The sequence below is a fragment of the Gigantopelta aegis genome, chromosome 3, assembly GCF_016097555.1.
Source record: "Gigantopelta aegis isolate Gae_Host chromosome 3, Gae_host_genome, whole genome shotgun sequence".
Lineage (NCBI taxonomy): Eukaryota > Metazoa > Mollusca > Gastropoda > Neomphalida > Peltospiridae > Gigantopelta > Gigantopelta aegis.
The window spans coordinates 33,271,769-33,299,647 of record NC_054701.1 but is presented as its reverse complement, the minus strand read 5'-3'; the positions used below and the strand labels follow the sequence as shown (position 1 = coordinate 33,299,647).

The following is a 27,879-nucleotide window of genomic DNA, read 5'->3' as shown; positions in this document are numbered from 1 at the left end:
AACGTTTTTCTTCTTTGTTAAATATAGGACAAATAGCCAAACTTGTTTTAATTGATATCAAACTATGTTCTGTTTTACGACACCACTTAGACTGGAGTCACATGGTGACATATGTCTTCTAAACGAAGACCCTTTCTCTTCCAGGCTAGTCTTTGTAATTTGCTGTGAGACGTTTCTGTAGCGAGCTAGGAATGATAGCCAGACACATGCCTCCCCCTTGCTCTTTCGAGAGTGGGGCCGATCACAGCTAATTACAACTAGAGAATATTGATTAACTAGTCATCGAGTATTCAATGTCGAACATTTGGTAAATCTGAAAGGTAGTCTTCAGCACAAACCCTCTACATTAGCAGATAGGTAAATTTGATATGCACTTTTCCAAATAAAGGACATTACATACCACGTATTTTGATATATTTGCCGTGGGTACTGCTTGGGATGGAGGAAAACATATATATCCGCTGAAGACGCTTGATCCTATGACCTAACCACGTCAAGCGAGCGCTCTACGCCCAGATCTAAATTCCGCTCCTGACGTATATACATGTAGTTTGTTGTTTGAAAGCTACATAGTTAAATGTATTCACTTTATGTCAATCCTTACTGGTTGAAAGATGCTTACATGTTTGCTTTCATGTCTCAATATACTGAAAACAATACGAAAGTTAAGCTATTTCAAACAAGACAAATAAAACAAATATTCTGAACAAGAAAATATGTTTAATATAATTGTAGTTGTTAAAAAGACTGTTAGCCGAAAACGTCTTAATAACGGTTGATAATTGAGGACAGTCGACATTCTCTTACAGAAAAGGTAAGAAATTTCAAGAGAACACATGGAAGATGCAAAACGTAAATCAATCATGACTTCATAGTACATGTAGCATGCTAATCAACATCTTCTGTATGCACTGAAAAGGGTAGTCGATTAGCTCACCATATTTTACCATAGGCTGTTTTGTTGTTTTTTTCTTTCGTTTTTTTTTTTGGTCATAAGATACTAGATGATGTGTTGTATACAAGTCCATGTATTTGTGTTGTTCCATTGAGGCCTGACTCAACAGCTTCAATATACATCCTTTGAGCCCAGTCAGGAAACTGATCTAGATGAAAATATGCTGTTCCCCATGTATTGATAGCCATTGTCACAGAGAAGATGTTGACAATATTTAAAATGGCTCCAGTTTTCACCTGCAAAATTAAATTGAATAAGCTAAGAACCAACTGAAAACTCGAAATGTATTATTTAATAAATGATTGTTTTAGTTGTTACTTCGTTAATTTACATTCGTTGAGTGGCGCTACAGTTCACCCGATCTACGTGACTGGATATTCATACACTATTAATAATAATAATAATAATAATAATAATAATAATCGTTATCATCATTATAATAACCATATGGTTTGGCTGCTTTTGTTTTCTTTACTTTGTATTTAAAAAAAGATTATGACACTTGGCATCTCAAGAAACATGTTTCAGTTCATTCGATCTACATGACTGAATATTCATACTCTAATAATAATAATTAGTAGTAGTAGTAGTAGTAGTAGTAGTAGTAGTAGTAGTAGTAGTAGTATAAACACATTGTTTGGCTTTGTTTTAAGTATATATCTTAGCCAAAATCGTTTAGCAATTTGGTAAATTGGAGAGTTACAAAATAAAATCAGACACTGGATTTAATTGAATCGTCCTTTTGTCATTATAAGTAACACGATATTTTCAATACAGAATGAAATGTGTGACTGTCACGTCGTTAAATGGTGTTTGGGGGTCCACACACGAAAATCTGAAAATTGTCAGCAACGTGTCTTAGCACATTTGGCATTGACAGTGGTACAATGTCGCATCATGTACTGACTGCGACCGATATGGTAGTGGTAGCGTCATGGTGTGATCAGGAATTTATTACCTCATTTTGATCATTCATGAGAATCTGAATGCTCAGCATTAGTGACGAAATCATCACACCAGTTGTTGGCTTGCAAAATCGCCTGGCTTGTTCCCTATTGTGCAGGTATGGGATGTGTTGGGTAGGCGTCGACAACTTTAAACATGTTTTAACTCATAAATGGATCTCTATCACTATTCCATAGATCCACGGTCTCATCAGAAGCATGAGCCAATGTTGTACTTGTAGTGCCCAAGGTGCTCAGACACGTTTCAGATTTTCGTGTATGGTGCCCCAAGCACCATTTAAAGCCGCACGCCCTAGTTCCATCCAGCAAAAATAAATTATAATTTGGTTTATCTACAAACCTGTAACACACTTAGATCACGTTTTTATCAAATGGAGTGAAAAAGCAGGTTTTATATCGATAAATACCATGGGAATCCCCATGTCCCAATTGCTTGAAATAATTTTGAAAGTTAGTATTCTGATGTCACCGGTAGATGTCGCTCGAAGCACAACAATGCCTACGTCACGACAAATTTCACACAGTGCGCACAGACTTGGGGTGCGTTCCTTTCACCTCTCCTGGACATGTTCCAACTGTTCTGTCCTGATTGTATCCCCTCTCCAGATATCGTAAGACTTAGCAAAAGTATTGGTTTTAAGGATTTGAAACGTTTTGTATTGAGACACTTACTTGTCTGAACTTTATTGTTACTGAAAATGTTCACGAACTGTGAAGAAAAATCTCACAAATGAACAACAAGCAAACGACAACAAATCGGATGTTGATTGCGCGAACCGTGCACGAGAAAACAAACTGAACCAAAATGATAACGGTTACGTGGTATACCAACGTCTGTGACGTTTACACAGGAATATTCCCTCTAAAAACAGATTGGACTTCGCTTGCTTAACGGTTTTTTCTCGAGTGCGCGCGGCTTTTTAAGAAATACAAAAAATGCATTTCGTGGTTTTACAAACATCAGGATTATCAGGATTACCAAAAAGCACTTCAGGTGAATGGAATTGTGTATTCTAAATAATAAAATGTAAGTAAAGTGCAATTTTATTTGTGAAAAAATGGGTTTAATAGCGAAAAACAACGCCGTAATGGTTAACAACTAGCCGTAACTAGGGCGTGTCCCTTTAAAGACGTGAGAGTCACACATTTCATTTTGTATTGAAAATCTATCTCGTGTTACGTATTTTGATAAATAATGCCTCCATTAAATCCAGTGTGTGATTTTATTTTGTACGTCACTCGTTTTCTTTTATTTAAGCACATTTACCAAATTGCCAAACGTGTTTGGCTAAGTATATATATATATATATATATATATATATATATATATATATATATATATATATATATATATATATATATATACTAAGTAACCACTAGCATATTATAGACTGTACTAACCATATCCACGACCTTGACGTCACCGTACGCAAAGACCAAAGCATTGGGTGGTGTGGCAACTGGAAACATGAATGCGAACGAAGCTGACACTGCAGATGGCAACATGAAGTACAGAGGGTGTACTTTCATTGAAATGGCCTGAAAACAAATCATAGCCTATTTCTGTCGAGAAAGTGAGTTAATACAAATAAAATATTATGCTGCTGTGTCAAATATTTTAAGTGAGTTTGATTGTCTTTCGTTATCATTATCATCACCACCATGACCTTCCACATGATTCATCATTAAATGTCAGAATGTGTAAACTGATGTCACCATTGTTGATTGATCAAACGAAATGTCACTGGACACAATATACAGAACATACCTGAATAGAACTTCACCATTGGTGACAGAGGAATATGTATAACAATATGCTGACTTTGTGGTGCACTGGTTGGAACGAGAAAAAACCAAATCAGTTGAACAGATCCACTGAGTGGTTCGATCCGACGAGGCAAGCACGTCAGCCGAGCGCTCAACGACTTGGCTAACTCCCGCTCCCTTCGAACATATAAATAAATAATGAAATTAATCTTCAACATTAATATTACAGTATGTGCAATTTCTATTTTCATATAAAACGTGTCCACCTTCACCTTTCAAATGGTAAAAGGTGATTAAAAATACGAAATCGAAAAAATAAATGTGATATACATCGTTTTCACCAGGATACTATAGTAGAATTTCCAATGATTCTTAAAATATTCTACAACTTATTTCTTTGCTAAATGTAAAAATGTTAATTTTCTTGGTTTACAGGACCTGATCCAATACTCTTCTTTTTAACTACTTGTTTTAACCAATTCACTAATTAAAATGTCTGCTGGTCCCAAATATTATTCAAATCGAATTGTTAAAATTATATCTGATATTTGTAATCCATTTATAATTTGTGTCAAATTGAATAAAATAAAAATATAATAGCTGGTAAATTCTTACTGACGGGTTTCGACTTTTATCTGTTGAGAGTCGAGATCAAAAACACACAATTTGTAGATGTATGATCAAACACACCATACAGCATATATATAGGGGTACTTTTCCTCACAGGTGCTAAATATCGTAAGAACTGGATATGAATAGTTTCCACAATAACAATAGCATTGGGTTCATTTAGATTTACCAATGGAAAACCTACAGTGAACTATGATTTTAATTATAGCCAAATTCAAAAAAATTCGTTATTCTACGTTCACTGTTAATAGTCGTACGTTTACGAGTAGTCAGTATGTATTCCACGTTTTTAAAATGGTTTTCAATATAATTTCACTCTAATACAGCAGTCCTTTAACCAGTTTAAATTCACGATTATGTGAAAACTAGGCCACTAAATCCACGAGTAAAAACAAATAATCATTTTAATTATAATGAATTCATGTTGAAATATGTATAATTCTATTCCGTCTTTACCGTGATCCATATTAAATAGATACCAAACACAATCATGTAAACCGTAAAGTTACGATGATTTTTGAATTTGACCCCTGACTTGGAGTATTTTCGATCAGTAGGGTTAATTTATACTCACCATCCCACAAACAGAATAATACCACGGCCTTTGTTACACTAGATAAACGGCTAGATCGAGAAATACTCCAATGGGACTAAAAACGGGTATCGATCCTAGACTGACCACTCATCGGGCGAGCGCTTTACCATCGAGTTACGTCCAGTGCACCGTCCCAACCAATGTCCTACGACTGGTATATCAAAGGCCGTGAATGTACGTGTTCTATCTGTGCGAAAGTGCATAAAAAAGAGACCTTGCTGCTGATGCAAAAATATAGTGAGTTACTTCTGAACATTACATCTTACAATTACCAAATGTTTAACATCCAATAGCCGATGATTAATATAAAAATTATTAATAAATCAGTGCTCTAATGGTTTTGTGAAAGAAAACCTTTTTACCATTGCGCACAGGGCATGCCAACATATTCCTGATAATGAAGTATACTGACTTACTACTTCGGCTAATATTGGCATAAATATTGTTGTTATGACGGAATTGCTGGTTATTTCTGTTGTTAAGCACGTCAATGTTATGACAACAAGACTAGCCAACCAGAGCGGAAGATTTCCAATAAAGGACAGTTGCAAAGCCACGACTCGGGATAACCCAGATATCTGAAAAGAATTCAAATCATTATATCTATATATCAGTTATTACCTTTAAGATTTTTTATTTTATAAGTAAACTAAAATTACACTAATAGTCAAACTTTTAAATAAAGTAGACACACATTTTGTGTTTGAGTTTAATAATAACATTGCATAACATCAAATTCCTCAAAATATATTCGATTTGTTTTGTTTTTTTTGTAAACAAATAACTCAGTTACTATTCAAGTTATTTACAGCGTTTTTTGTTAGCTGTTTGGGTATTAAGAGTGCCAACAAGGATTCGGTGGTTTTACCCTCAAACTATTTCGAGACCTGTGTTTCGCAAAAGGAGACAACTCTTAGCGCCTTATCTTGCGTGTTTTAAACGTTTACGATTAAGTTGTAATCGTATCAGAAAACCAAATCTGAAAACAGCCGCAGCCGAACAAAAATATTTATCGTGTTGTACTAACTTGTAGAACATATAAAAAAAAGCATGTAGAGTTATTACTTAAAATATGTTCGTAATAATTCAGGCCCGTACACCCCCCATAGTCTGCCGAGGTCCGTCCGTCGATGTGTAAAAAATATAAAAATATGGGGTAATAACCTTTCTTCTACAATTTCTGTATAAAAAAATTTGACATATTTTGAGGCAAAGAAACATTTCAAATTTACTTCCCCATATAAAAAAAATTCTGAGTACGGGCCTGTAATTAGCCCAAATTCTACCACGGTAACTGATTACGCAATGCTATGTTCTCGCATTAGATTTTAATACGCGAAAAACTACAATCTAGCATAGTTTTTAGCCAAACGTGCTCAAGAAATCTTCAAATAAACAGAATTTTATTTTTTTTATCGAATTGTGGTATTCCCATTCATAATGAATTTAAGTCTTTTAACAAATTTAATCAGTGTGGCGTGTTGGAGAAAATTTTGTCGGTTTCATCCGCAGTTTGTATTTTCGTACAACCAGTAGAGCAAGTCACATGACATTTCGTGCACCCGGGAAATACTGTATTTTGCCGCAAATGAGACGGTGTACTTGTGGTATGCATTGGTTACTGACCAATCAAAATGCATAAAAATTATATATATACTGAACAAAATAAGAAACTTTCGCTAACTTTGCTTGAACATAACTTGATGAAAACAAACCGGGGGAATAATTGTTATATATGCGTTTAAAGAGTGTTCCATGATGCATCGTTTGGTGCAAAAATCATGGCCATAGGTTAACAGAAACTGGGAGAAAGTTTGACCAAGTGTGGTAGGGGTTAAAAAAAACCCACCCACTTAACGGGTATGACCACCTCTTGAATTGACCACTGCAGTGCATCGCAGGCGCATAGAATTGACTAAAGTGTTGATTTCTGCCTGTGGAATATTGTTCCATTCCTGAATGAGCGCTTGACGAAGTTCGTTGAGGTTAGCGGGTCGGTTGGGACGACGCCTCAATCGTCTGTCCAGACTATCCCAGACATGCTCGATGGGGTTGAGATCAGGACTTTTAGCGGGCCAGTCATCAATGAAATCAGTGTTATTTGTCCTAAGAAAATTTACAGTGTCTCTAGCTGTATGAAAGGTGGCATTATCATGCTGAAAAATCGAGATGTTGGCGTTGTTATGGAACAGAGGAATGACGTGATGAGCGAGAATGTCATCGCGGTAACGTTGAGCATTTAAATTGCCATCAATGATGACTAGTGGTGAACGATAACCATGGGCAATGGCTGCCCAGACCATCACACAACCCCCACCCCCGAAACGATATCGTTCAAGAACACAACAGTCTGCATAGCGTTCATTTCTCCTACGGTAGACGCGCACCCTGCCATCACCACGTTGTAAAGAAAATCTGGATTCGTCCGAAAAAAGAACGGTATACCAGCGTCGCCGTATCCAACGAGTGTGTACACGTGCCCAATTAAGACGATTTAGACGATGACGTTGCGTTAAAACGCATCCGACGTAAGGACGTCGTGCATGTAAACCGTTCTCCCGCAGACGATTACGAACAGTTTGCCCACGGATTCGGATATTACGAAGCCCAGGTGTGTTAGCAGCAGTAGCAGTGGCAGTTTGGAATCGATTGCGCAAATGCGTGTTCATGATATAGCGGTCTTGACCACGCGTTGTAACACGCGGATGTCCACGACGTGGCAAGTCGTTGGTGCTTCCTGTCGTTCGAAATCTTACGCGAAGATTTCGTATCGCTCGACTAGAACTCCCAACATGCCTTGCAACGTCTTCTGTCGACATGCCAGCATCAAGCATGCCAATCGCCCGTTCGCGTAAATTATTGGGTATTCTTGGCATACTAAAAATGCTACAATGTAAAAAACGTTAATTTTTTACAAATTTTGAAGCGTTTTCGTTCACTTGACAACAATGTCAGTAAGACAAGTAAAACAAATTGACCGAATACTACACGGGACATGTCGAACCATGCATGCACGTGCAAATTGAATTTCACGTTGTCGACGATTAACTGTGCAAAAATAATCGATAAAATTCATGAATCCTGATAATACAGCTCAAGGCTAATACTACCTATATAATTTCATTACACAATGAATTCTTTAACACAACAAATACTATATGTACAAATCGGAAGTTTCTTTTTTTTGTTCAGTATATATATATATACTACTCAAAAGAATTTAAGGGTCAGACGATATTTTCGACATTATTTTCTGAATGTCAATTATGAATGTCACGCATGGTATTGTTCCATTTTGACGAAAGTGGGTCTAAGCAACCCATAAATGAATTAAAATCCACTGTCATTGACACTGTCGACTAGTTCTAATAGCGAAAATATGCTTACATTTGCACGTAAATTAGGGCGAAAGCGAAAGGTCTGCTAAGTGCCCATAACTTGCTTTTTCACAAAGCGCTTCATTTGCACGCTTTGCACGTGTATTCCATGTTCCCAATGCTGAATTTCCGTATAATTGGAGCTTGCGTTCGTGTACCGTGCACACTCCAAATTCGACAATGGTACGACTTCAACTGACTATCGAAGATCGAGGAAGGGCTATTGCTTGGCTTCAGGATGGCAAAACGCAAAGAAATGTTGCTCTGAGACTTGGTGTCAGTCAGAGTGTCGTTGGCCGACTGTGGCAACGGTACCAAGCAACGAATTCTGTTCGAAATCGTCCACGTTCGGGAAGACCCCGAAGCACTACAAATAGAGAGGACCGCTACATCACCAATATGGCTCTACGTCAACGCACAACCACTGCACGCCGATTACGTGACAATCTGCGGACTGGAACTCGAGTGTCTGATCAAACCATACGCAATCGTCTGAGAGCCAATAATCTACGCTGCCGTCGCCAGGCTGTTCGACCACCACTCCTACCACGTCACAGAACGACGTCACTGGTGCACGCTTCATCTGCGGTGGCAACGTGTTCAGTGGGGTCGAGTGATGTTCACTGATGAGTCCAGGTTTAGTCTCCAGTTCAACGACGGTCGGGTTCGTGTCTACAGACGTCCTGGGGAGCGCTTCGCTGACGTTAACGTTAGACAACGTCACCGGTTCGGTGGTGGCAGCGTCATGGTGTGGGGCGGCATCTATATCCACCACAGGACCCCCCTCTATGTGGTGGATGGCAATCTGAATGGAATCCGCTATCTGAATGAGATTATCCGGCCGTTGGTTCTCCCAGGCCTTCAGCAGATTGGCGGCGGGGCAGTTCTGCAGGATGACAATGCCAGACCCCACCGCGCCAGGGTGGTAACGGACTTTCTCAGACAACAAGGTATCGCCAGGATGGATTGGCCAGCATATTCGCCTGACTTGGCCCCAATAGAGCACGCCTGGGACGAATTAGGCAGGAGAGTTCGGGATAACCATGCCCCTCCGGCCAACCTTCATGATCTGGGTCAACTTCTTATGGCAGAGTGGCAGGCCATTCCCCAAGAGTTCTTCAGACGTCTGATCAACAGCATGAGGCAACGATGTGTCGAGTGTATTCGCGCCAGGGGTGGATTCACACACTATTAAACGAATGTTCTAATGTGTAAAATCCATGTTTGACAACCTTCAACTTTGACAGCATGTCATGTGACTTTCTTGTATACAGTGACGTTTATTTGTGGTTTTTTGTAAATATGGAACAATAAATAAAAAAAATTGGTGTAGTTTACATCATCAATCTAATACACTCTGAAACTTATTTGGTTATAAATTTTTGACCCTTAAATTCTTTTGAGTAGTACTCTTCAAAAAAAGCAGGGGAACCTGATATATTAATGTTAATATCAACCATTAGACCGAACATACGTTTTAACCACAGACATCCTAGTAAAGAACGTTCAGGTCTGTTTATCAACACACCGAAACACATTCCATAGTTTGCACATGCATCACGCAGTTGCCCCGTACACGTGTGTGGGGTGTCATTCTCGATTTTGACCATTTCCAGGAAGGTCCATTTATCACTGTGAAACATTATTTCTGTCAATCTTTTTCATTCTGTTTATCATACAGTTGTTATAGTTTTGTTTTTAGTCATTTTTATTGTTTGAATTAGCGATTTACTTATAAAAAAAAACCCGTCAACTTTCAAATTTCACTTCTGACCCCAATCGTCCTTCACGATCTTTGGTGGTCATAAAACCTACTGTAATACTGAACTACCGGTTGTATTGTTTGCCCAATTAATTCACTATTATCATACAACCATTCCCCACAGCTAATATACTTTAGAATTTTGAAGAGTATATGTGTATGTGGGTGTGCGGGATAGATATATATATATATATATATATATATATATATATATATATATATATATATATATATATAAATGCATGCATGCATAGATAGACAAATAGATGCATACATGCATACATACATACATACATACATACATACGTACGTACATACATACATAGATAGTTGTCAACACAGAAATGTAAGTTGATTTATTTTGCATTATAATAATTATTGTAAAGGAGGTCAGCTTTTGAAAAACGGGGGAGGGGCTCACCTTACCCGCTCCCGACGCTTATTGTGCAGTAATACATTTATATCAAATATATTTTTTTTTAATATATACAGAGACAAAACAAACGAAATATAACAAGATAATAAATTATCATTGACGCCAATGAGACTATCAATATTTCATTTTACCAGACAGGGTGCGGAACGTAGCTCAGTGGTACAGCACTCGCCTGATGCGCGATCGATCTAGGATCGATTCCCGTCGGTGGGCCCATTGGGCTATTTCTCTTTCCAGCCAGTGCTCCACAACAAAGGCGGTGGTATGTTCTATCCTGTCTGTGGCATGGTGCATATAAAATACCCCTTGCTACTTGTCGAAAAAGAGTAGCCCATGAAGTGGCGACATCGGGTTTCCTCTCTCAATACTTGTGTGGTCCTTAACCATATGTCCGACGCCACATATCCATAAATAAAATGTGTTGAGTGCGTCGTTAAATGAAACATTTCCTTCCTTCCTTCTTTTACCTGGCATGCCTCTGCAAGAGCGTATCCGCCGCCAATAAGGAACACAACTCCCCAGGGGAAGGTCTTGCTGACTTGTGACCATTGCAAGATACCTGGTGTCTCCGTTGGAATATTGGTATCTATAAAGGAAACAGCGTTTTCATATATAATTAATTTCTAGTAGAGACAAATGTACAAAAACTCATAAAGTCATCAGTAGCTAATCTACATGCTATTAATTCTTTTCGTTTCCTTTTTCCCCCCTTTTTTTAAATATAAATTTGTAACATATTCAACCAAATTAATTAAGGGCCAATAGATGTTTGGTCATTCTTTGCAAGAGTCGCGTTGTTTTAGTCAATTTTGATCGCAGACGATTTATGTACAATGTTTCTTTAAAATATTATCCATGCTACACGTAGGGGCCTGATGTAGCCCAGTGGTAAACCGCTCGGTCGATGCACTGTCGGTGTGGGATCGATCCCCGTCGGTGGGCCCATTGGGCTATTTCTGGTTCCACAACTGGTATATTAAAGGCCGTGGTATGTACTACCCTGTATGTGGGGTGGTGCATCTAACGTTTGTTTTGGGGGTGTTGTGGTTTTTTAATGATTAAAGGGACAGACCCTAGTTTCAACCCGTGAAAATTAACACTACGTTTAGTTAATCTACAAACCTGTAACACATTTGGATAAAGTTGCAACTAAATGAAACATGAGTCTGTGATATTGAAATTGTGAAATACCGTCTAAAAATAGACTACAATTCGACTCCATAACTGTTACTTCTCAGACGCAAGTGCGTTTTTCAAAATATGAGAAATGTCTTTTGTGGTATTAAAAACACCAGAATGACCAAAAACACTTCGAATGTACGTAAATTGATAATCTAAACCATAAAATCTAAGTAAAATATTATTTCAGTTACCAAAAACGGCTATAATAGTCAAAACTATGCCTTAGTGTTTAAAAACTAGGGTATATCCCTTTAAGTCTAAGAACAAACCACAACCTCGATATCTAACACAGGATGAAACTGGTTTTTGACAACATTTAAAACACGTTCAAACGTATCAGATTCTACTGGCTCTTAATTGATTTTGTATATATACATGTAAGATATAGAAGGACAGAACACTTAACGCTATTTGCAATACACTCCGGACACGGACTTTTAAACAACAGTGAACTACTTGATAAATGCAAAAACACTGGTTTACAAAAAGGATTTTTCTGTTAGAATGAAATTATATTTAAGGGGCTGGAAACATTATTCCCACTGGACAAGACACTAATATACGGAACAAGACAGCACGGTTTATTGTGCTAAAATGGACAAGAAGACCATGTATTTGTTATGTTAATACACTTGGAGAGGACACACTATATTTTGTTTTGTTAATGCACCGAACACAATATCATAAGTAACATTTACCTCCTTTACGACGGAAGCACCAGCTGTTGGGTCTCCTTACTGGGAAAATGAAAAGGCTGACGGCAATCAAAATGGCAGGAACCGCCCCTGATATATACCTGTATGCAAGCAAAATAATATGTGATATTTAACTGTGTTCCTTTTGAGAGTGTTCCTCCTTACTAAATATGTAATGACATAATTACTGCAATTAGTAGAAGCACACTATGTTCGCCAAAACATTTTAAAAGCCAACCTATATGACAATTTTTAAAATTAAAATGTAACCTTGTGTTTCATTGTCTAAACCTTTATAGGGTAAGATAGTGTCGTTTGGCATGTTGCCTGTTACATTATGAGGCATGATTGAGCTCAGTCGGGGTTTAGCGCTCGACTGAGGTGGATCGATTCATCTGATTGGTTATATTCTCGTTACAACCAGTGCACCACAACTAGTCAAAGACCGTCGTATGTGCGTTCCTGTCTACGGGAAAGTGCATATAAAAGATCCCTTGCTGCTAATAGAAAAATGTAGCGGGTTTCCTCTGAAGACTACGAGTCATAATTATCAAATGTTTGACATCCAATAGCCGATGATTAATTAATCAATGTGCTCTAGTGGTGTCGTTAAACAACACAAACATTTAAATTACTTTATGGTGCTTCCTGCAAGTACTCCAATAGGTATGTAATTTCGTTTCGTTTAGGCCATCTAAACGTTTATTAAATATGTAAACGTTTAAACGAAAATATGTATTATATATACTCTGTCAAAAAAGAAACGCAAAGGTGATAGCGAAAGAAGAAACGTGTTTGATGTTACAAAATATCGGTTTGTTTTGTACAATGTTGCTGAATGACCATGTTTGTTAATGTTCCTGGAATGGGACAGCATGCCCAAATGCACCGTAAAACAAATTTAACGCACGTTGTGGCACGTTGTGCGACAATTGCAGGAAATCGGCGTGAAATGGTCAGATTTTGGCGAATGCTTGTGAAACTCGGGGAAAATATTGGGGTAGTGATGGGTATTTAACGCTGCTATGCTCGCAATGATGCCTCATTTCCATTTCGACGTAGACGAGTTACAAGATGCCAAGACTAAATCTGCCGAATCGAAACATTGCAACAGGCCGCCTCCAGTTAGGTGAATCGCAGTCAGCAGTCGCACGCCACATGAACGTCCATCAGAGCACCATTTCACGTCTCTGGGACAGGTACCAGCAGTTTCAATCAACTGAAGACCGGCCCAGAACTTGGGCCCAGAACTGACGGCGAGTATGGTTTAGCGACAAGTCACGTTTCCTTCTACAGCGACGTGATGGACGACAACGTGTTTACAGATGCCACAATGAACGTTTTGCCAAAAACTGCGTCGCCCAAGTTGACAGATTCGGTGGAGGAAGTGTCATGATGTGGGGAGCCATCTCATACACCGGTAGAATGAGAACATTAATGTGCTGCCATGGCCATCAAGATCGCCAGATCTCAACCCCATTGAACATCTATGGGACGAACTGGACAGACAGTGATTGCTGCTGATTACCGTCAGTCCATAGCAAGAACATTGTCACATACTTATGTCAAATTTGACTATGATACGATCATAAATAATGAAATTATGCCACTTTGTATTAAAGAGATAATTTCATGAATATTTCGCCTATGCGTTTCTTTTTTGACAGAGTATATATATGACTGGTCTTTGGTATTTTTCTCAGTTTCCTAAATAGGTAAACAAGATATAGGGTTTTTTTATAATGCAAGAATCTAGTGTTTTTATTTTTATAATAATTTTCTTCTTTTTTTCTCTTTTTATTAATATTTTCCAAAGGTAGCCTTGATTTTGTTTTCAAGCATTGCTGTTTTGTAAACATAAAATTATTTAGATATGGTATTATAACTAGATGATTGTTACGGTTCACAAATACAGTGACAACAAGTTTTTTAGTTTCATTTACTTTATACTGTTACTGTATTGGCACATGATGATAAAAGGTTAAAGCAGGGAATCCCGTATATCATTAGAGTTGTACTTTAAAGTTTATTAACCCCAGAAACAAGTTTGGTAGTGTCAGGGTTGGAGGACCCTAATATCACTACCTTACAGTCATGTTATAGGTTAGAAATTGTACATAATATATAAACTGATATAGTATATTACACTAGTAATAATGAATATTCGTACGTGAAAAAATAGAGATTTCTGGGGTTAACAGAAAAGGAAGAAAGAAAGATAGAAGAAAAGATAGATTGAATTTAAACATTCTATTTCAAAATAGAGAATAGTACAATTTATTGGATTAGTCCATGCCTATGGGGATACTGTTAAATGATATAATTTAACAAGAGAAAAGATGAGTCAATAGAGTTAATTTGATTCGCTTAATCGTATAATATAGTTGAGTTAAAGATTATAATAAAATAGTATTTTCCCTCAGTTTCAGATGCATTATAGGATTCCATGCCTATGGGGATAATATTAAATGATATAATTTAACCAGAGAAAAGAGGAGTTAACAGAGTTAATTTGATTCGCTTAATCGTATAATATAGTTGAGTTAAAGATTATAATAAAATAGTATTTTCTCTCAATTTCAGATGCTGTATAGGATAAAGGCTATAAGTAGTTGAGATATCGACTTTATTCTGGTTTGGCTGAAAGGGAATTCTCCATTATTGCCTTCACAGGATATATCAGATATCCTACGTTATTAACTATCTGTGTCATATCGTAAAATATACACATTTGATGTGGCTCCATTGCTATTATGCAGAAAATACCCTCAATGTGTTAAGCACATTCAGATAGTCATAGTACCACATTCAGTAATTTTCCATTTTTGAGGTTTGCGACTTGCGGTTGACATTCTATCTCGAAATATAACGTATTCAGTTTAATTGGTGATAAAATCGAGCTAGTCAAAAAAAGGAAATAAAGCAAAAGGCTAGTTGAAGCAAGATCGCAAGTGGAAACTCAATATACTTCACCATTCAACTGTACATGTTTTCTGTAAAGTTGAGGTATGGTATATATATTTAAGAAATAATTATTGTATACTGTATTATTCTTAGTAATTTGGTATGTCTATTTTGTCATCTAGCTTACTCAGCTAACATTGGTATGCACACCTTAGCATGAAGAGGAGCCCTGCATATCGACAAACGGTTTTTATGCAGCGGAATTGTTATAGCTGTATCAATGGAATAACTGTATCAATGGAACTGAATCTGACCACAAGTGAACCGACCTAAGAAACCCCAAAACCAAGTAACAAATCTTCACTTCATTCATTTTATCACTACACTATACTTCCTAACTTCTGATAATACTACAATTCAACATAAAAACATGAAAATAGCCACCCCATACACACAAAGAAACAGACGTTTAAACGTACCCATTGTTGAAGAGCTCGGCGTACCCAGGGAGGAATCCAGGATTGCGTGTGATCCACAGTATTATCAACAGCAAGAAGTGACACATAACAACACGCTCAGCAAAACTAAAAAAAATATTATTATTATTGTGCGTTTTATTTATGTATTTATTATTATTATTATTATAATTGTTTGGGGTTGGGGTTTTTTTTTGCATGAACATGAACATGAACTTTGCCACACATAAATGATGCAACTGAACAATAACTAATAAAGGTGGACATAAGTTTTAAAAAATAGTGTAGACTTCCTGTACCAAGTGTGTTAACATGTATTAATGCCATAAAATCAACCGTTTTCCATTACAACCAAAGTATATGTAATTACTTATTATTTCTTTGATCAAGGGTGCATATGTGTCCAGTGTTCTGTTTTATGGTAATGGCCGCTATATGCCATATAAACGTTTGTGCAGGGTCCTTTTGAAACTGGCACTACTGAACATAAAAAGTATCATCTTCAGCCCTATTTTGGATAATTATCCCTCGGTGCAATATTGAAAATAAATTAATCCATTATCTTTTCAATGGATAGGGAAATATTTAAATTTTTATACTATTTTATTTTCCAGTTAGGGTATTCACTTTGGAATGTGATAGTAGTCAGATAATTAGTAGTATAATTGCAAAACAGAGAGTGCCAATTCATGTAAAATTATTGCAGCACAAGCAATTGTTTCTAAAACTCCGATCAACTGACTCTTTCCCTTGGTGCATTTGCACATGCTAAGGCAAAGTAAAAGCACCTAGTTGGCACACTATATGACTGTTTAATATGACAGATTTCGTTGTATCTTTCCAGAACTAACTAACGCGGCCAATAACAAGTTCAGCAGTTTTGGAACAATGTTTCAATCTTCACCAAATAATGATGTATACTTTTCAAAAAAGTAGGGGAATGTAGGAAATAACAGCCAATTATAGAAGTACCAAAAGGTATCACTGCCTAGGAACAGATTCACGATAATACTAAAGGAACTGGGAATAAATGACTACCGACAATTTATGTTGGCAGCAGATTGTATGGCTGCAAACGATTGTGAAACAAGATAGGGATGATATCTGAAAATTTAACGTTCACGTCGTTTGATCAATAATGGGTAATACCCCCCACGATGCGTCAAACATTCTTTTATTTGACGTGGCATGCTACGTATGAATCTCCCAATGAAGATTTGAGGAACTGTACCACTCCTCTTGCAGTCTGGCCAAGTTCAACTAAAGTAGCTGGCGGTCGTTGACGTCGTCGTACACGTCTTCCGACCATGACCCAGATGTACTCTATGGAGGAAAGGTCAGGGTTGGTTGCTGGTCATGACATTCTGGTAACGTTTTGCTACTGAAGGTAGTCACTGCACGGCGAACAAACGGGACACCAATCAGTGCCAGTATGTTATTCCGGTAATACTGACCAGTGGCCCTCTTTTGAAAAATATGGTGTGGTGTTCTGTCAGTCAGACATGCCACACCACATCATAGCTGAACCACCACCGAATCTGTCATGTGGCCTGAGGTTGACGTTTGCTTGGCGGTGAATCTGGACTCCTCATAAAAATTACAAAACCAACGGCGATTCCACCAGTTTCCACGCCGTGTACACCATTGGCGCCTGTTTACCATGTGGCAACACGTGGTCGCCGAGGATGCAGATGAGCTGCATGTAGACAATTTCTAATTTTCTAACCAGTCACTTGGACCCAAGTAGCCTGGAATAACTGTGCCTCGATTTGAATCGCTTTTGGAGCTCGATTTCGTAGAACCTGTGTTTTTATGAATAGATCCTGGTCTCGTGTGGTTGACCTAGGACGCCATGAACGGAATCGACCATCAACATCTTGGGTCTGTTGGTATATGTTCCATAGTCTGCAGATCACAGACAGCGAAACATTGAACATATTGCCTTCATCACTACATCAAGTTGAAGCATACCAATAATCCGAAGGCGTTCGTTACGTCATAGACGCCGCATCACTAATTCAAAGACAAACAATGCATAGCATGCAAAGAACAGATATTAATTAATCAGGAGATTCAGCAAAATTAATAATAGTAATCAAACAGATTTATCGACCGGTCTGTGAAGTGTCAAAATCACAAATGCCTCCCTAGTCACGTATACGGGGTTACTGCGTGTTGCACGTGCACATTTTCGGGCATTTTTGGATGTTAGGTTGTGCAGCCATGAACATTCATTCCTAGGCAGTCATTATTGAAAGCTGATATCTGTTCCAATCATTGGTAATAACATTTGCATTTTAAATTCCCCCACTTTTTAAAAATAATATATACTAGTATATTGAACATTGCCATTTAATAGCATTGATCAATCCATAACACCAGGATCTTTCCATAAAACCAATATACATATACAGCATGTGGTAGAACTGAACAAGCAGAGCCTCATAGACAGAATGATACGAACGTATTAGAAGTCAACGTACTATATTGTCCCATGCGTAATTCGTGACTATGGTTAAGCATAATTGTTGTATGATACACGTAGCTATAGAAGAAAAATACAGTTTATGTGAATTAGTCAGTATTGTCACTGGCACGGAACATTACAATGGGGTCCATGTACATTGAACACAACATACTTCTAAGGCAGTCAAAGAACCTCTGTTTCTATTCTTCGATTAATCGAATCAATTACTATGATTCAGCACTCAATGGGCATAGTAGACGATGCAGTAACAATTCAATACTGGATAAGTTCATATGTGATTGTAAAATACATCCAGTGGATGTGGCTGGATACGTTTGGGGCTGATTGCTTTATTGTCATGATGGGTTGTCCCTGTGTAAAGATGTCGTTCTTAAAAAAAACCCAAAAAAAAAACCAACATTGGTTCACTTCTGAACGAGAATGACTGGACTTTGACACTGGTCGAAGCTGTAATTGCCACACTAGGACCTGCTGACTGTCTCCTGAAGGAGCTCACATCAGGAGTACAGCTTTTGCACATAAGGTTACTGCTTGAGCACAATGCCTTTTACAGGACTGAATGGTCAACATGTTTTTTTAATGTGACTCTGAAATGTTTTGAAGAGTATAACGAAGATTAAAGTTTGAATTGTGGAAACTGGAATAAAGGTGGATGTGCTGAAAAGATAGAGCCACGAAGAACGTCAATATCCTAACAAATATGCAATGACTTTCACGCGCTATGCACATGCTGTGATATGATTACACACACACACACACACACACACACACACACACACACACGAGGCATGAGGATTCTGTACTAGAATAGGGTAGTGACAGTACACTACTGACCTTTCATGCCCTGAGTGTTTTATTTTAGTTTTTAAATAATAAATATAAGGTTTTGAGTTATGGCCAAATATGGTAAAAGCCCTTATTGTGGGGTTCCAAAGCGTCTCATTCAGTATACACGGCCACAATCTACATGTATATGTGGGGTTGCTCCAGACAGACTGGTTCGAAAGTGAAGCACATCACTCGGTATGGTGCATTTTGCATATAACATTCACTTACGGACGATAAGCGATAATATTTCATACTGGTCAACATTAACCTATTTACGACAGAAACAAAATCGGCATGTTTAACGATAATAGGTTATATGCGGACACTTGTGATGACATAAGTTACGTTCTTGCGTCCTTTCAGAAAGTCTACGTTCGAGTTTATTTACCTTCAATGTGGTCTAGATAAATAAGCTGTATATGAAAATGCATACAGAACCCCTCTCAGCGACTAGACTAAATTAATTTGATACATTGATAACTATACATATTGAGGTCTTAATAATGTTTTCGTGGCTAAACCATACGGCGGAGACATGTTCAATAAAGTAATAAAAGTAATATTGGTATTAATTTTAACAGCAAAAAGATTTCAAAGTAGAACGACAGCTCTGTCATTGCAGTTAAACCCCAATGCAATTAACCAAAATAATACATTTTGTTTTTCAAATTTAGAGCTCTATTTGCACCTACATCTACAATCCAATGTTGTAAGCGTAACGCAATATTTAGTTCCTTCCACATGGTTTGGGTTGCTCTAGCCTCAGTCGATATCATAGTTGTCAATGGCATACACCGATGTCACATAAGTCTGCACGGCATAAAAGTCTGCAAATGTTCATTACGTTAGATTACGTCTTGAAACAAGGGCTATGTTTGTAAACAAACAACATTAATTGAATTAATAAAAAATGTCAAAACAACACTTCTTGATTGTGAATATATGTATAAAACTGATAGATAACAATTTGATTGAATAAAACTCTGAATAAATGCACTAAAGGCACACTTTGGCCAGCCTCGATCAAAGTGTTTTTGTATCACCTGTCAACAGAAGTTTACATAAAAGCTGCAGTATATACCTTATTGTAATTTATGAATCCATAGGAAGGTACGATTGTCGATAACACGTTGTCAGATCAATTCGGTTTTAACGAACGACTAGTACCGTATCCTCAACCGAACGTTCTTCGTACAGCGCAAGATTTCTCATTTCATTTTTTGAGACGAACCCTACAATTTGAAATCGGCAAACGCACGTGCTAACTGAAACTGATAACAGGCTGTCGTTTGTGCTTTGCCGAGCAATGGCGGCACAGGCGACGAATCGAGTGTATACCTTTGACAATCTCCGTTCATAGCGAACACACACGAGTTGTTTAAAAGTGCATTTCAGCTTGTATTTCATATTTGTACATGATTTTATAATATGGTACCCAGAGACTGTAACTTTAATAGTTGCCGTCGTGAAGGCCGGTAAATACAGGGGGGTGCCACAAAAAAACCCGCTCATTACTGGAGTTTGAAAAAAACCCGCTCATTACTGGAGTTACTTATTTTTTTACTTTCAGTAGTAACACGTTTATTGTTCGTTTGTATTGTGGCGGTAAAACAAATATGTTTAAAACTAGATTTTGCCTCTAAATATGACACAAATGCTTATGGTGCGCAGACTTTAGTGTCAACAGTGTAACCACAGTGCCTTGTCTGGGGACAGATGTCATGGCAGTGTTTTACGTCAGTGTCTTTTAGAACAAAAACAAGGGACTTGACTGTAACTAGTGGTGTCTGCCGGTGGTATGGGATACGCTTATTTAAAAACCAAATCTGTAAGACTTGGTTTCGTCACATTTGTAAGTGATTCTCGAGTCATAACGTGCCATCCACTCAGAACTGTCCAGATACCTCCTTGTTTATGGTAATCGTTTTGTCTTTCAAATTGTGTTTAGCGACCTGTCAGTCCTGTTATTGACAACACTAAAATACCCTACATTATTGGTACGGGGTGAGTTGTTTTTTTTATTGCTGGACGGGGGGAGGGGGTTGGGTGGGTAAGAGAGAACACGTGGACTATATGGACAGTTTATGCGGGGACAATCATTGGATCCCATGCCCCTTCGCTTGATCTCTTTTCTCGGTCATGACCTTACAAGAAGCAACTAATACCCAGAGCTTCATGTGCATTTGTATACAAATATAATGTGTGCCATGAAAACAATATACGTCACTATGTCACAAAGGATATGTAGATATTTTTAACAAACTAAATGGAAGCCATTACTAATTTTACAAACCTAATGGAAGCCAGTATTAATTTAACAAACCTAATGGAAGCCATTACTAATTTAACAAACCTAATGGAAGCCATTACTAATTTAACAAACCTAATGGAAGCCATTACTAATTTAACAAACCTACTACAACCCATTACTAATTTAATAAACCTAATGGAACCCATTACTAATTTAACAAACCTAATGGAACCCATTATTAATTTAACAAACCTAATGGAATCCATTACTAGTTTAACAATCTTAATGGAAGCCATTACTAATTTAACAAACCTAATGGAACCCATTTCTAATTTAACAAACCTACTACAACCTATTACTAATTTAACAAACCTAATGGAACCCATTAATAATTTAACAAACCTAATGGAACTCATTTCTAATTTAACAAACCTACTACAACTCATTACTAATTTAACAAACCTAATGGAACCCATTACTAATTTAACAAACCTAATGGAACCCATTTTGGCATACTCTCTTTCTATATACTCAGTGGAACTCTTCTCTGCTTCGGCATCATTATCCTTCCTTTTACTGCATCTGAACGTTTCTCTGAAATTGAAATTATGGAAACAAGAAAACTTCTCTAATTTAATCACCGGTTGTGCATATGATTTTTCTAGAAAATGAAATAGAAGATTGTGTACCCAGATTTATGTCTTGCTACTGTCGTTGTTTTGATGAGTTTGGTTAAAGTGTATTGTGGCGTTTTGGCTTCATTTAGTTTGCTGTTAGTTTTTTGTGTTTGTTTAGTTGTTGATTGTGTTTAGAAGGTCGCAATGTGAGTATTCTTACCACAAATATTGTGGTTATTTAGATTTGTGGCTACTGATATACATGCTTGTCTAATAACAGTATTTTATTTAAATAAATAGTGATTTATTTTTATTTTTTATTATTAAAAACATTTATTTTAATTTTATTTGTTTTTAATTTATATATTTATTATTATTATTATTATTATTATTATTATTATTATTTATATACGTATTTGTGAACAATGTATGGTTGTAGTGCAAATGAAAAAAAAAAAAAAAACAAATCGTACCTTGGTCCAAGAAAGACAATCTGCACCCAAATCCAAACCAGGAAGACACCAATGACCGACACCGGAAATGAGAATATCATCCACGATGTGAAGGTAATTGCTGAACTTCCGCCTTCGAGTCTTAACATAAATATTAAATAAATCAATATCAAAAAGGCTGCATGTAATTGTACTGTCCTAAAGTATCACATTTGATACTTACACCTCTAAATAATGTACACACTGGTGGTTTTGCAACCAAACAGTTAAAAGATAAAACAGAGGAGATTCACAAAAATGCTCTGATAATTAATGTTGTCATGTACACTCCATTTAACTCCCTATTTAGCAGGACAGCACACCAGCCTCTATTACAATCTAGCAATACCAGGGATGAATCTAGCCTAACAGTATTAGGGGGAGAGGGTAGTAAAATAAAGAATCGAGTCACAGTAATGTAGTCTTTTCAACATGACACACACACACGCGCACGCACACACACACATACACACACACACACACACACACACACACACTGATTTGTACACTTTCAATGACACAATTTTCGTATTTTTCTAAGGGTCAGTTGCTTCTCTTACCCACTCCCATTCCATGTTAGATACAGTTCTGAAAATGTTAACATAAATGGTCGTAATTTAGTGCAGACAGGTAATCATATTCGTAACAGCCCACATATACCACGCACTCACCGTATCATGTTGAGTCTGAAGATGGGGAAAACAGAAAAAGTTAAAGTTTGTTTTGTTTAACGACACCACTAGAGCAGATTGATTTATTATTCATCGGCTATTGGATGTCAAACATTTGGTAATTTTGACGTACAGTCTTAGAGAGGAACCCCGCTTCGGTTCTGCAATAGTAGCAAGGGGTGTTTTATATGCACTGTCCCACAGACGGGATAGCATATAACACAGCTTTTGATATACCAGTTACGGTGCACTGGCTGGAACGAGAAATAGCCCAGTGGGCACACTGATGGGGATCCAAAACACGTACTTGTCTGCATAGCCCTTTGCTATCATGTTGGGTCCTGTCCCAGTCAGTGTTCCAATCCCGCCGCAGTTTGCAGAATAACAGACACACAGAGAGACGGCCTTTACCAGGTTCTTTGATTCTGGGTCTAGATTCGAGAAGTCCGTTTCTTCGTCATCGTCGTCGTAGTTAACACCTTCAATGACTATAGTATCCTTGGTAGTCTTTTCGCTAAAACAAAGTAGAAAACGTTGAGTTATGTTGTGTACTACTAGTCTGAAAGGAGAGGTAAATTAGGTTATATAATGGATAGAAATCGAGTTTTCAGCGAAGTATGATTGATATCTTACATCTCACAAAGTCTGTAATTTTATAAAAACACTCACCTCATGGCACTTTGTAGAGGTTCTTCAATCACTATTTCAATGGCTTTGTTTTGTTCATTCGGTGGTGAGTCTGTCCCAAGAAGAGCTTCTAAAAGCGCAACACAAATACAATGCCAGTATGAATATATGAGGCTTTAAAATAGCATATTATGACTGGTTAGTTATTCTTAAAATTTAATCTGAAAATAGTGACTAATGCAGTGAAAAGGGTTGTCAGGAAGATATTTGTGCCTGGGTTCCATGGGTAGAGAACAGAAAAATAAACTGTCAGTTTAATTAGTCAACCAGGAATTATTGGTTTCATGTTATAATAATGTAAAAAAAATATATAGTACCATGGCAGGTAGTAGCGTCATTGGACAAGGTTCCTCTGGCCTTAACTCTCATTAAATGTCAGAGGGCATTCAGATTATGTGGCCGTGTGACGCTAGATGATAAATAATTGCATACTGCACTTCTGGTTTAGACTTGCAGTTTCTGGATTAAAATATTCGTTTCTGTCCATCAGACGCATAGTCAGGAGGTCGATCGATTTTAGTCATTCGCTAAACTGTTTTGGTTTGGGATTGTTTTGTTATTGACACTTTTTTCTCTCTTTTTTTCTGGGGTAGGAAGATTGGGGGTTTTGGCGACAAATGTGCCTACAGTGTCTGACCATGTGGCACGCACTAGAATTTAAATTGTATCGTACTAGGGTTCTGTAAGTACCTTTTAAAATAAATATATAACCTATTGAATTTAGGATTATGGTCGTCTGCAGATGGGGTAAGGGATAATTTGCCCACCCTAGATCTGGATCTGAAATTACTTGTCGTATATCAATACCGGTATTTGTTAGTAATAAATTAGCGTTACACTGTATTTCTGTCTGTCGGTCTGTCTGTCTGCTTCTCTCTCTCTCTCTCTCTCTCTCTCTCTCTCTCTCTCTCTCTCTCTCTCTCTCTCTCTCTCTCTCTCTCTCTCTCTCTCTCTCTCTCTCTCTCCGTATGTTTTGGTGTGTTATTTGTTTTGTAGCTTTGACTTGTTGGAATCCTTTACCCCTTTGTGTCATTTATGTCGCATTAGTATCAAACTTATTTTTGGTAATCTGAATGGAAACAACGACACATTAACATTTTATGCACATAGCAAAGTCAAAGGGAGGATTTGTCAATGCCATGACAGTTCCAGTGAATCGCTGTCAGATGATTCACACATCTGGTGAACAGCCTGGTCCAAGGACATACATGCTCCATACGTTGCCTGTATGATGACCAGGTTGGACAAATATTAAACTGCATAAGTGAAGCTCATTAGAAATTTAGACAGTTTTGATGGCATGAACACATGGATCACTGGTCGAAATCGTGATGAAATAGTAATAACTTAAGCAAATCCTGCGCCGAAAGACGTGCCCGCCATAAGTACATCCATTTTAATTTGTTTTAATTAAAACAATGAACATCGTGCACAAGGTTTTCACATAAAATATGGAAAAGAATGTACATAGTCAAAATCGGGTATAGCATCAGACATTATTTTAGTCAATTACGTGGCATGTTGGAATATAGCCTTTAAATTATTAACATATAACGTTTTGAATGTATAATTGTATTTTAATCATTTATACAAACCTGAACCACTGTATACTGCTCTTTTCGTTCTAGACTGAATCTTGAGGAGTCGGGAGAGCACGGCTCTAGCTATAGGAATCATCATGGCTGTTGACGCCGTATTACTAATCCACATGGACAGAAAGCTAGTGCCTACCGCAAAGGCCAGCAACAGTCTGAACAAAAACAAACAATGCTAACCGAAACACACTGAATGATGCATTATAATAATAATATGAAATTTACGGGGCATATGTCAATTTACTTGTATCGGTATACATCATGTCTTAATATTTATAAAGATATTGCGACGTATTGTCAAATAACTAAAACTCAGTGACTGATGTTGAGGTATAAAATACAAATAATAATCAATATTGATAACGTAGCCTATATTTTAATAGAACACCAGCCTTAAAGCTTGTGGTGTAGCAGTAGTTAAGCCATTATTCTAAACGTTAGAAAGTATTGGGAATCGTATTGGCTCCCAGCCAGTGGACGTGTAAGGGATTAAACATACATATCTTTCAGTAAGCATTAATAGGTAATACCCCCCCCCCCCCCCCCCTATTCTGGACATATAGCTGATGTGTGTACCTAGGAACGTGTACTCAAACCTTAATACATATAAAGCCAGACCTAGCATGTATGAATGTTAAATCCTCATTGGAGCATTTTGGAATCAAATTTGTATTACCATTTTTAAAACTGCAGCATAATTATGTAATTAAAACATTGAAGAGTGCCACGTCTCCTCGGCTATCAAGACCCTGTGATTATATTTTAGAATACTCCATTATGTCATGTGTATTGTTTACCTCTTAGGTCTGACCCCAAACAGAAGAAGAAGTTTCAGAGCAAATCGTCTGTGAAGATTACTTTTCTCTATGGCTAGCGCCACCAGCAGTCCACCAATCAGAAGAAACATGACATCCTGGCAAGAGTAAATTGTATCACTGCGATATAAGTATTCAACTTCTACTTGTAAAAGTTCTGTACTTATAACGTTTTAACAACTTTTTAAAAGAATCTATTAGCAGACATTTTGCGGAGTTCATAGAAGCTCGCATTACTTGAACCAGACATCTAGTAACTCAAACTTTGGACTTGGTTTAAACTGTAAACTGAGTCTCTAAGCTATATTCCTGATATGAAATGGGGTTTTCACGTTCCAGCCAGTGTATCACAACTGGACAAAGGCCATGGTATGTTTGACATCCAATAGCCGATGATTAATAAATCAATGTGCTCTAGTGGTGTCGTTAAACAAATCAAACAAACTGAGGAGAATGCAAACGAAGTTATAATTTTATGTAGTTGCATGTTAATAATTTAACAAATAGATGCTTTGGACTTATGATAATGATTAATAACTTATAATGGCGAAACAATATTTTAACAGACTTCGTTATTAAAAAGATATTGATGGTGGTGACTAATTGCTACCCTAACTTAGAATGTGGTCAGCTATTTAAAATGCCATATACATTAACAGAGAGCTAATAATTACTCTCATTGAACTAGTCTCAGTGATGGAGTTATGGTATCGGATTTGCAAAATATAATAATGCAAGGTAAAAACAGTAAGCACTACAGTTTTTTTTATAGTTCGCGTAAAATCGTTGTTATATTGAAATAGCATAGTACAGTGGTGTAATTGGTAATATGTATTAATTGTTTACAGTTATATAACGGGTTTTTTTTAGTAGCACCATGCGAATGACAATGACATGCATTTCTGCTGATTATGGTGTGAGACTGTCAGGATTACAATTGAAAAATTGAAAAACAATACAATACATTTGTCCTTAATTACATTAGCTTTCGTCGATTTGATAATGAGAGTAAATAGAAGAATCATCGTTTCGGATTCATCTGAGAAGGAAGTATTTCAATCCACTGGACTCAAAACATTTTATAATATAATATGCGCATCCTTCCAAGCAGCGAGTCCCATTATCTGGGAATCCGTTCATTATAATATAAATAGTGCCATGTGGATGTAAATGAACTTTGGATAATTCATACCAACCTTAAAATATTGAAGAGCCAGTATTTTGGTAGGGGCTACTCCTAAAATAGGAAATAACACAATTGGTAAAAGCGAAGTCACAGGAAGCGGTAGTGCTTCGCTCATCCAGTACACTGCCATCAAAAGTAAACCAAAGGCGCATCGAGATACCTGCAACAAATGATACTTTTCGTAATTATTCGTACGGCAAAACTGTAAAATATATGTCGACACAAGACACGGAAGTTAAATAGACATATAATAATTAAATATTGACAGTGGACATGCAACTTACTGAAGTCGATCCTGGAAGTACTAAAGGTATTAAAATCAATGGTGTAATAATTATCACCAATGACCTCCATGTTGCTTTTATATGCGAAGATAAAGCCATTAGTCTCAGTTTTTAGGGGACTAAACGAAACTCCTAGGTACACAAATCAGCAGAAGGAATCACCAGTATAACAGACGTCCTTATATTTAAGTTAACTGTGTACACATCACGAAAACCACTAAC

At 37.2% G+C, this 27,879-nt stretch overlaps 1 protein-coding gene across 2 annotated transcripts; it reads right to left on the bottom strand.

Annotated features, from left to right (window-relative positions):
- Positions 1-705: 705 nt before the first annotated feature.
- On the bottom strand, positions 706-27,879 carry LOC121389864 (solute carrier family 13 member 5-like). Of its 2 annotated transcripts, XR_005960107.1 has the most exons (15): positions 27,658-27,879; positions 27,384-27,533; positions 26,170-26,285; positions 25,373-25,527; positions 23,760-23,847; positions 23,398-23,604; positions 22,402-22,521; positions 21,804-21,905; positions 15,748-15,852; positions 12,368-12,465; positions 10,955-11,073; positions 5,329-5,490; positions 3,689-3,864; positions 3,322-3,459; positions 1,054-1,191 (listed from the first exon to the last, which is right to left on the bottom strand). XR_005960107.1 is itself a non-coding variant. In XM_041521516.1 (14 exons), the coding sequence occupies exons 1-14, from the start codon at positions 27,754-27,756 to the stop codon at positions 991-993; spliced, it is 1,860 nt and encodes a 619-aa protein (XP_041377450.1). In that variant the 5' UTR covers positions 27,757-27,879; the 3' UTR covers positions 706-990. The 2 variants fall into 2 exon arrangements, 1 of the variants encoding a protein (XP_041377450.1); XM_041521516.1 differs by lacking the exon at positions 3,689-3,864 and having other exon boundaries at positions 706-1,191.